This window comes from Microcaecilia unicolor, chromosome 5 (assembly GCF_901765095.1).
Source record: "Microcaecilia unicolor chromosome 5, aMicUni1.1, whole genome shotgun sequence".
NCBI classification, from domain to species: Eukaryota; Metazoa; Chordata; class Amphibia; order Gymnophiona; family Siphonopidae; genus Microcaecilia; species Microcaecilia unicolor.
In genome coordinates, this window is record NC_044035.1 from 104,471,902 (window position 1) to 104,483,392 (window position 11,491).

At 39.6% G+C, this 11,491-nt stretch overlaps 1 protein-coding gene across 2 annotated transcripts in view; it reads left to right on the forward strand.

The window, feature by feature from the left end:
• The window catches only part of SLC25A16 (solute carrier family 25 member 16), a 59,219-nt gene extending 48,170 nt beyond the window's left edge, over positions 1-11,049 (forward strand). For both annotated transcript variants that reach the window (XM_030204847.1, XM_030204849.1), the window contains exons 7-9: positions 1,663-1,825; positions 7,096-7,164; positions 9,190-11,049. In XM_030204847.1, the coding sequence (XP_030060707.1) occupies positions 1,663-1,825; positions 7,096-7,164; positions 9,190-9,346 (389 nt within the window). In that variant the 3' untranslated portion in view covers positions 9,347-11,049. The remainder of the gene's footprint in view (positions 1-1,662; positions 1,826-7,095; positions 7,165-9,189) is intronic.
• The last annotated feature ends 442 nt before the right edge of the window (positions 11,050-11,491 follow it).

Sequence of the window (11,491 nt, forward strand, 5' to 3'; positions counted from 1 at the left end):
AGAAGAAATGCTGGACATGGATGGAGGCGAGGGAAGAGTGAGGAAAGAGATGAGGTGAGGGAAAAGGAAGAGGAGGAGAAAAAGTGCACATGGATATAGAAAATAGGCAGAAGCTGGATCCACTGGACAGTCAAGTCTGCGGAGGACCCAGCTTTTACTTACGGATGTAGGGCAAGAAATGAAGAAGAAAGGCGGAAAGTAAAGAAATAAATGGAAAGGAAGCCCTGGAAACGGAGTTAAGAGGACAGATAGCAGCACAATCGGATACTGAGCCAGCATGATCAGAAAAACAAAGTCACCAGACAACAAAGGTAGAAAAAACTATTTTATTCAGGATTTATTAATTGGAATATGTCAGTTTTTGGAAATGTGCATCTGTGATATTTTTCATGTACGTTTCAATTTTTGTAGTATTGCTGCATGCTGAGTCTAACTTCTTGAGGTAACTTTCCAGTTCAGTATTTTGCCTTCATGTGTTTTTCAGGTGTGATCAAGGAAGGTACAGTATTCTGCTAGCGTATAGTTTGAATCCCTTTTTGTTTGTTTTTTTTCACTAGGTTGTGCACTGGTGTTTTAGAGCCAGGTGTAATTACAGTTGCCTTTCCACGCCACGCATAAGGTTGTAGCTCGTTCTGTCCTTGGAATTAGTGCTGTTTATGGTTTGTTAAGGTTATGAGTGTGTTTTTGCACAAGTTTGTGTATAGTGTTTTGCAGTGGAGAGATTGTGTGTTGGCCTTACTAAGGTGGCACCAAACATCAGAAAGGGTGTAGAGCCTAAATCATGACACACTACCTCTAAAAGGGTGTTTTGTGGCTCTGCATGAGAATTGTGGTATTATGATCCCTTGCTAGCTTCATATTGTTGACGGTCTGCATTTTCCGTATGGCTGGTATATTGGTGTATAAGGTATTAATTGTGACAATTTGTTTTTACTTATTTTTTTTCTGTGTGTTGTCAGACAGTTATGGATGACAGAGTCGGAGTCTTCTTGAGTCAGAGAGCTGTGGTATATATTTTAAAACAATTTTAATACCTTGGTGGTCTATATGTTTTTATATTGTACATTATATTTCACACATCACTTTATTTTATTGTATATCTTTTCATTTCATTTTTATTTTATTGCATATATGGGTTACAGAGTAATAGGGGAATTTGAAAGTACTGAATCTTTTCTTAATATTTTTCCTTTATTCTCCTTTGTTATGAGAATTGGAACTACTAATTGTAGTGGACTTGAACTGAATAATTTCTGGGGAGGGGAGGTTTCATGATAGCATTGTGCTTATTATTTCAATCAGTTTTTTTGTACAAGTTTAGCTTCATTTGTCTTTATTTGAAATTTCATAAATAAAAAATGTTCTAAAAATGGAATAATCTTATCAATGGGGTGGAGCTAGGATAGGGGCGGGACTATGGTGGGGGCGGGGTCTGCATAGGGCCCCACCAAATTGGTCTGCATAGGGCCCCACCAAATTGGTCTGCATAGGGCCCCGCACTTGCTAAGACCGGCCCTGTCTGTATTTGACCACAATGTAAAGCGAGCTCTGGTAATACCTGGTCTTTATTTACCAAGTACTCAGATTTAGTGTATTGGTACCAATAGGACTTAAGTGTGTAATGTAATGAAACCCATATAAAATGTCTGCTTTCTTTGGAAGGTGTTTCGTTTTTTACCTTTGGGACACTGAAGAGCGTTGGTCTTAACCACGCACCTACCCTACTTGGAAAACCATCCATGGACAACCCAGATGTCTTAGTGTTGAAAACTCACGTGAATTTGCTGTGTGGTGGTGTAGCTGGTGCTATAGCTCAAACAATATCGTAAGTTTTTCTGCTCGGAAGTATTTTAACAAGAAGTGCTCTGTGAAACACATTTTTAATATCGGTTAAGCAGAAGAACTAAATGGAAGACTGATTCCAAATAGATTGGTGGAAAAAAAAATCCCCCTAGATAAACTGAAGTAATTTTTGGAATTCACATAACTGTTTTACTTTGCACGCTAGAACTTTACTACAGTATCTTTAAAGTGTTACTAAAGAGAAAATTCAGTGTGTATTTGTAGTGTTGGGTGAAGTACATTGGTATGTGCGCCCACACCATACTGTCTGACATAACGTTTAGAGATGTATCTGTGTCTTTAAAAGATTGGGAGATGGCCAGTGGGTCCCCTTTCCTTTGTCCTTCAACACCTAGATTTCAGTCATTTAAAGTGGTCATTCTATAAACTCTATTTGTGTGTTAGACTTGAAAGACCTGGCATTTAGGCATCCATATTGCATAATTATGTCTATCTCAATTTTACAAAGATGAGGTTATACATGGCAAAGGGACGTAGTCTGGGCATGACCTAGGGTGGAGGGCCAAAAAAATAAAGGAAGGTGCACACACAAGGAGCAGGCCATGCTCCTTTAGGCGACTTCTGGGCAGTGACTATTTTTCACTAGACAAGGTCACCATCTTCTTGTAAGTTTAGTCTGTTGGTTTCTGTTCAAGTTTGTTCTTCCTTCTTTTATGTCTCTTATTCCAGTCCACTGGGGCTATTGCCCCTTTTCTTTTACTCATTCACAGCCTTTACATCTTCATTTCCTGGCCCTTCCCCTGCTCCCATCTGATCCTCCACTCCCATCAGTACCCAACATCCTTTCTGCTCCCTCCCCAACTGCTTGCTTGCTTTATGTCCTGTCTACCTTTGAACTGAAGATCTCTTCATTCTAAGCTGCCCAAGTACGTAATGTTTTTTTGACCCACCCTGACTTTTTTTTTTCTTTTCCTCACAGAGATATGGCTCCTGGAGGGGAAGACACCATTCTTGCTTGGTGCCTTCTCTCTGATTACTCTGCCCCTAGGTCTTCCCAGAAAAGGGACAGGTCCTGTACCCATCCTTGTTCCTTTTTCTTTGATTAACCATGAACCTTCCTCTGCCTCAGAAGCATTATTACAGGTGTGCTCTTCTCCTCCCATCTGTCTCCTTATCTATTTTCCTCTGTCCCAGTCAGTTTCTGACCATGACACTTTTGGGTTTGACGTTTGTTTAGGTTTTTTTTTTTAATCTGATGTCCATATGTGATTATTCCCGCCTCTTTCTGGGTGATTTCAATATCCATTCAGACAATCACCTTAGTCCTTTAGATAAGCGTCTGTGTACTATTTTCTCTGACCTGGGTTTTGTCCAATATGTTTCCTGCCTACCCATGTTACAGGACACACTCTGATCCTATTCAGCTTACTTTTTCCTGTACCTCCCTTCCTTGGACTGATAACATTCTTCTCTCATTCTTGATTTTCCTTCCAATTCTCAGTGATCTGACAACCCCTCCTCCTTTCCTGATTTCAGGTACCTGCTAGCAGCTTCCATATTACCTTACAACTGTGTCAGGTGCTGGAGTGGGCAACCTGGGTTCAAAGGCTATTTATGACTGTGGCAGCCAATTACACATTCCCTGTTACCTTTTTTTTCTGGCTACTGGAGGCATGGCATAATGGTTTGGGGTGCAGTGTGTGGCATCCTGGGTGTGGTAGATTCAAGACCCACTGAGTGATACATTGTGATACATTGGGCAGCCCTCTGATTGAGCACTTGACATTAAGGAGGAACTGCTCTGAATGTGTACATGAGGGCCCTTTGGACACCTCTCTCCCCCTCTCTCCTCCCTCCCTCTTTCTAATGTCTACTTTTCCCAGGACTTCACACTCATCTTGCCAGGCTACCTCTAATGAATCTCCATGGTGGTGGTGCTTACTGCCTTCACAGAAGGACCAGGAACTCTGTTTCTGGCACAATAAAATTAAGCTTCCTCTGAAGACATGACTGGCCACACTGAGGAACATTCCTCTAGGTGCAGGAGGTATATTTGCACATGGACGGAATGTGTTGCCATTTCTGCAAACTTTTCTCCTGTACCTCCATTGCACATTTTGTATAGTGCATTTCTGATTGGCAGAAACATTTATCTCAAAATGTCGAAGTTTGCAGTGCGTCCTTTTCTAAACAATTTTGGTGTATTTTTGAATATCTTCCATTATTGACTGACATTTTCAACATTTTCGGTAACATTTTTTCCCCCATTTGGATGTCATATTGAAAGTGCCCCTCTACCTTCGATATTATGGTTTGAAGGAACAGGAACCTTAGTCTGGGCAGCAAGATGTGCTGCTGTCCTTCAATGACAGCCTCTAAAATTTGAAGAACTAGGTTATAAATTGTCTTAACTCCCTCCCCCCAATCCAACTCTGAAGGGAAACTAGTGGAAGATTTGAAAGGGGAAAGGGATTTGATATATTGCCTTTCTGTGGTACAGTCAAACTGTTTGCATATTATACATACAGGTACTTTTTTTTTTTCTCCCTCCGTTCCTGAGGGTGCATTTAGTTCCTGGGGCAGTGGAGGGTTAAGTGACTTGCCAGGGTCATGAGCTGCAGTGGGAATTGAAGAGGAACAGCTACCCCAAACATAATACTCAGCTGGAATGATGACTTAAATTTTCAGCTTCGAATAAACACAAGGCAGTCGATCCACAAGAGCCAGACTGCACAAAATCAAGAGCAGATCAAATAAAAAAATGTAGTAGACCAGATCCAATAAAATTCCAATGATATTCTAACTAGCAACAGACCTAGAGGGGTAGAAAGCTGTACCTTAGTGGGCCAAGTTTTGCTTGAACAAAGGAGTGCCTCGAGGGTCTTACAGCTATACCCAATAAGATGTAAAAAGTAAATTTGCCCCATAGGTAGTAAAAACATGTTACACTCGCTGACATACTCCTGCCTGCTTTGGCAAAACTTGGCCAAGTCAGACACAGCTTTCTACCCCTCTACATTTGTTGCTAATAAAAGTACCATTGGAATTTGATTGGATCTTGTTTACTGGACTGGTTTTTATTTCATCTGTTGTAAAATTGCAGCTTACAGTAAATGACTGAGCTGTATGGACAAACATAATGGGCCTTATTCTATAAAGGTTATGCTCCTAAATTAAATTTTATGTTCCTAAATCAGCAGCATACCCTATTTTGGAGCATAAGAGTATGGTTTTAATGGAAGAAGTACCTTGTGACATACACACACCAGACACACACCTCTCTCTGACCTCATGTACAAAGTTCTTTTAAAATCGGTCACCTTACTTTCTAACTCTTCTTACTTATCTTTGCTTTATCATTCACTGTTCTATTATGTATTGTGTTGACATTATTAATAGTATACTATGCCATACTTTGTATTGTTGTTTGAATATTGCCTATTGCTCATGTTTGATGTATTCTTACTGTACACTGCCTTGAGAGAATTCCTTCAAAAAGGCAGCAAATAAATAAATTAAAGAAAATTGCATATGAATTCAGAAAAGTGCTTGAATATTGGCTAGGGGAGGAGTAGATAAGCATGTCCTGCTACAGTATGTGCAGCTGGGACTAGTAAGTTTCCTGCTTCCATTAAAGGCTTGGGTGAAGAGCCAAGCTTTCACCTGCTTCCTGAAGTACAGATAGTCTCAGTGGTGTGCTGGAGCAGGCTCTCACAGGCTCGCAAGAGCCGGTTAAGTTTTTAAGAATTTTGGGAGCCGGTTGTTAAAGTAGGGCCCTCCATGGCTACTTTAACAACTGGCTCCCAAAATGTGGGCTTGGGCCCCCTGCTGAATTCTCTTTTACTTTGCTGGTGGGGATGCTGAGCCCTGCCAGCCAAGTAAATAGACTGCTGCTGCTCCCAGCTCCTTGTTTCCAGCTCTGAGCAGCAGGCTGGGACTTCTCCAGCATGTGTGAGAAGTTTCAGCATGCTGCTCAGAGCAAGACGTTGGGGGTGGTGGCAGTCCATTTATTGGCTGCCAGCAAAGGTATGCCTAGCGTGCCCGCACGAAAGGAGGGAGGAGAGAGAGGCAAGTGTTGCTCCCCCCCCCCCACCCCGGCCACCCCTAGTCCTTCCAACTGCAGAGCTGGCTACGTCCGGAGAAAGAGCCTATTGTTAAAAATTTACCAGCACACCCCTGGATAGTCTTATTATTAAGCAAAGCATATTGGGGAGTGCATTTCAGTGTGGGGGCTACTCCAGAGAAGGCTCACTGGTGGGTATCACATTGCATGATGTCCTTTGGAGAGGTTGTGATTAAGGATACTCTTTGGAAGGACCTTGGTGACAAGGGGCCTTGGAGGTGTGTAGAGAGATCCTGCAATACACATAATATTTTTTGTTACTAATTTTTATAATTATATAGTTAATGAAAGCAAGAATGGTATCTGATAACGTTTTTTTGAGAAGGAGGAAAAGACCTCAGATGCTCGGTTTGTTAACAATGTGTTTTGTAATAGGAACAGGCATGCGAACATCCTCATAGGTCTAAAAAACCTCCTTTAATTATTTGAAATATTTATGTCAATGATGTCAACTTCTTGTAACATTTTAATCATTTATACATTTAGTGATTACTAGTTCAAAAACAGAAACTTGAAAACACATCTGCAGCGTAGGAATCTTAACTCTTTCACATTCAGTTCTCTCAACCGTGCGCCTGCTTCACATTACGCTTCGGGAGCAAAACCGTCCATTGCACTTTTTTAGAACCTAGTCACAGAACAAACTTCAGGGAAAATGCAGCTATATGGACTTGTTCATTTGGCTTATATTAATCACTTTCAATATAATTTATATTATAACAAATTTAAAATATACTAGAAGCTCAATTACATTCTCAGCAGCCAAATAGCCAAAGGAGGAGTGGCCTAGTGGTTAGAGCACTGGTCTCGCAATCCAGAGGTGGCCGGTTCAAATCCCACTGCTGCTCCTTGTGATCTTGGACAAGTCACTTAACCCTCCATTGCCTCAGGTACAAACTTAGATTGTGAGCCCTCCTGAGGCAGAGAAATATCCAGAATACCTGAATGTAACTCACCTTGAGCTACTACTGAAAAAGGTGTGAGCAAAATCTAAAGAAATAACATCAGATATGAAGAATGTACAAACATTGAAGTGCGCATTTATATTGCACCAAAATGGCACGTTCCCCTCCTTCCATTTGCAACTCATGCATGTCTGTTTGGGGAGTGGGGGTGTCCTGTTAATTTTATTCCTGGTAACCTTTTTTATGTTTTGTTTTGTTTTTTAGCTATCCATTGGATGTAACTCGTCGGCGAATGCAATTAGCTGCTATTCTTCCTGATTCTGATAAGTGCCTGTAAGTTGTGGTTCCCCCTCCCCCCCATGTTTTCTTCTACTAAGTGGATGGCTATATTAGTCTATAATGGGCTAGTTTAGATACAGGGAAAGGATTAAGGATTGTTGCTTCAGGCAGACAAGTTGGCGACCAGCATTCTTTCCCTCCCCACCTCCCCTTAAAGAATTCTAACTATAAATGAAACCTTGGGATATCTGTTTGAAATGCTGGATTGTAATCTGTTCTAGCGTAGGTCAGTCCATGGCCTCCCAAGTGTCTGGTTTTTGTTAGAATCTCAGCATGCTTAGTATCAGCTTGTTCTTACAACTTCGTATAATATAAGGCATCATAAGTTTGGAGTTAGCCAGTTTCCTAATTGGCCTCTGGAACTTTTAATAGGTTACACAAACCAGACTCTGACTTTCAATCCTTTTGATCTCACTTTGGTGGGGGGGGGGGGGGGATGGTGGTGGTGGGGGAATAACACTTTTGTGCCCGCAATTTCAGTACCATGGTTTTAAATGGATTACTTACATAACTGCTGCAGAGTGACTGCAGGTCATGTACAGTCATATTCTTTTTAAAATGTCCACCTTCAAAAGGACTAGTGGTGATATTCATTGATTTTGTTTTTGTCGATTTTGGTCGATTTTTTTTTTTTTTTTTATAGGCTATCAAGCCAACATTTGCTCATGGCTGCTTATAGTAAAAACATATATAATCAATTATGTTTGATAATGTTGTATATTAACTCCCTCTCTTTAAATTCCTTCCATCCCTCAATACTAATTAATAAAATTAAAACACAGAAATGGAAAATTAGTGATTATTTTTTTATTAGACCATGACCTTTTTCTGTTTTTCTTTTTTTGTTTTTATTAACGGTTAAACTTATCATGCTATCTTTAAACTCAAATATTAAACATGATCTTGTAATTTCCAGTGATGATTTAATTCACAGCTAGCTCTTCCAAGAGGATATTCTTCTACCCCCCCCCCCCTTCCTTTATCTTTATTCCCTTTCTCAAATACCTGCTGAAAGTCAATTTACTCTCTCACCTCTCCATTGGGAGGGCATTCCACAGCAGGGCCTGCTACTGAGATGGAGCAATAAATTGGAGAGAGGAAGGCTGTTTGAGGAAGTGTATGAAATGCAGTGCAGACAGAAGCACATGTGAGAACATCTATGGCAAGGAATGAGATGCAGAACTGTGAACAATGAATGTGGCATTTTCATAAAGAATTTAGTTTTGTATAGCAGCATACATTTTAGATACTGTCTTAAAACCATTTTTCACAATTAAAATGTTGGGGGTTTTTTTGTTTTTAATTTTCCTGGAGTAAGAAATGAGGATTGTTAATATAATGATTATATACTGCTAACTCCCCTTACTCAGGGTTCAATGCAGTGTACATCATAACCAAAAAACATATTTGAAATACAAAAACATATTTACAATAAAAATATTATCTAGAAATTAAAAATTAAAACATAATTATAGAAATACAATTAACTACAAAATATTACAAGTCACGTAAGCATCAGATTAATCAAATTACTAGGTAAAAGTTTTGCAGGTTATGATTTAGTATAATCGACCACTGAAGTAATTAACAAAAGCTTCAAGGCTCAAGTTTTTACACTTACAAAATGACAGGTAATTTGCTTGATTCTGATAGAAATGGGAAGAGCGACTCCCATTGCTAGACAGAGTGCCAGTTATTTTATGAAAGTGAAGTTACGAATAGTGATCGGACGTAATATAAGTTAATTCTGTAAACAAGACGACTGGCTGAAGAAAGAGCCAGATACAATAATTCAGAAGTACATCCATATAAAATCTAAAAGAACAAAGTTTAGAAATGCGTTTGTGGATTGTGTTTTGCAGAGACTAAACAGAAGCTGATCTTTGCCAGTGTTTGACACAAAAGTGATTTGTAGATGTGAAATGAGTGCTGACCTACCATGTACTTTATCTGCTGAATGATAAGCTCATGATATTGGTATTGTGTATTTATTTTCTTGTGATTTTTTTTTTTTTTTAGTACTATGGTGCAGACATTGAAGCATGTCTATAACCAGTATGGGATAAGAAGAGGATTTTACCGTGGCTTATCTTTGAACTACATTCGCTGTATACCCTCCCAGGCTGTGGCTTTTACTACCTATGAGCTTATGAAGCAGCTTCTGCACCTCAATTGATTGATTGTTTTGGGGGGAAATGTTGCAAGACACCTGATTTCAGGGATGTACCTGACATGGAGGTGTATTTTCATAGCACGTAGACTTACAAAGTTCTATAGTAACGTATGGAACTTTGTAAGTCTAAGTGCTTTGAAAATTAACCTCATAGTAGCTTAGTGAGCTAAGAACCGTAAGAGTCCTTATTCAGAGCCAAAATAATGCTTCCAGAGCTGATCCATGTAAACATAAAACTGGTTAATGAGATGAACCAGCATGGCTTTCTGTAGCACCTGTGTGGCTTTTTCAGCACACAGTTCTCCTCGACATGGAAAATATGTTCTGGTTTAGATGTTTGTGGGTGGTTTTTGGAAGTCTTGGCACTATCTCTTGGATAGGAGGAGGCAAAAATAATTCCAAAGCGCAGTGGCAGCCAGCCAGCCTCGCATATGGCTTGGAGTGTTGGATGCCACAGTTTGTGGTTTCAGCTCTGTCTGTGATGGAACAGAAATAAAAATCTTAGTTTAGTACTGTAAAGTTAAAAATGGGCAACCTCAGGTATTTGAAACGTTTGTGTTTGTAACCATTTCTGTTGTGCTTTTTGGTGTCTATTGCGGTATCTGTACTTGTTAAATAATAACCTGAGTGTGTTCTGCTATCTGAAACACCTTTGAATGGATTCAAAGGTTACATGGGAGTACTTTATAATTTAAAAAAAAAATTGTGTGTTCTATGTTTAAACCATTTTTTACACACAGAGGGCTCTTTCAAAATGGGTTATAAATGCACTGAAAAATGTCCCTACTTTTCAGCAATTTGCATATAGCTGTTCCCAAGGATGGAGCTGCAGTGTAGACACAGTATAAAATACACCTGTACATTTCACACATTTACAGTATCTTTGGAGCAGGTAAAAATCTGTGTGCCTAATTTATAAATGTCTGTGTTGCCTTTTATAAAATAGGCACCTTGTTATAAAACAACCCCCATATGAAACAAAATCACTGCAGAATGACGGGTTTAGAGCTGGGAAACGTTTTCTCCACCGTTAAAATGGGGGGGGGGGGGGGGGGGGGACACTTTCCAATTGTCTGATTTGTAGTGGATAATGTTGGGTACCGGCTGATTTGTGTTTGGTTTTCTTTCTGTGTAGTAACTGAACACAGAAAGTGATTGTATCCTAGTATAAACAATAACAAAAGAGAGGGTAACAGCATACAAATATAAAGGGAAACACAAAAAGCAAACACTGGTCCTTCAGGATTGGGAAAAATGTTGTCCTTTATTCTAACAATGACCCGACACGGGCTGTGTTTTCGGCGTGCAAACGCGTGCATCAGGGGTCTGACATAAAAACATAAAAATACACAAATATGTTAATCAAAAGATATTAACCGATTTGAACAAATATAAACAACATAACATATATATATTTAAAAAAAGGCAAAATACCAATCCAAATACATAAACAATTTAAAACACAATCATCAAATCATACAAAAAGAGGACCAAAATAAGCATTTCAAACATAAAAACATGTCTTCATGATAAGGATTCAATAATGTAGACATATAAAAAGATGTAAAAATTATATTAAAAATATATATTTATATGACGTGTGTGTCAATTACATGTTTGTGAAAAAAATAGCGGATTACAGAAAAGATGTGAACAAAAAAACAGTGCAAACAGACAGATATTCAAATGGGAGAACCTTACCAGAACAGTCCTATAGGCAGTGGTATGCTGGTAAATTTTTAACAGGCTCTCTCCCCGGTCCACCTCTGCACCCCCCCCCCCCCCCCCCACAACAGGCTCGCTCCCTGGTCCACCTCTGCGCCCCCCCCACCCCCAAATTGCAGAGCTGGCTATATCCGGGGAGAGAGCCTGGGAGGTGGGCAATGATTTATTTGCACCTTTTAATGTGAACCTAATGTGAATATTTACGCATTATTTTGCTAGATGACATATCTTGAAACATTATCCCCCAAAAGATTAAGTATGTTTGTCCGGAAAATGTCAGTCTCTATAACCATGTCCCCCTGGTTCTAAGACAGCACATAACACAGGAGCTCCGGATAATGTCAGAGTCTATAACTATGTCCCCCTGGTTTTAAGGCGGCACATAATACGGGAGCTTCGGCCAGTTTATCTTGGAAGTGTTTG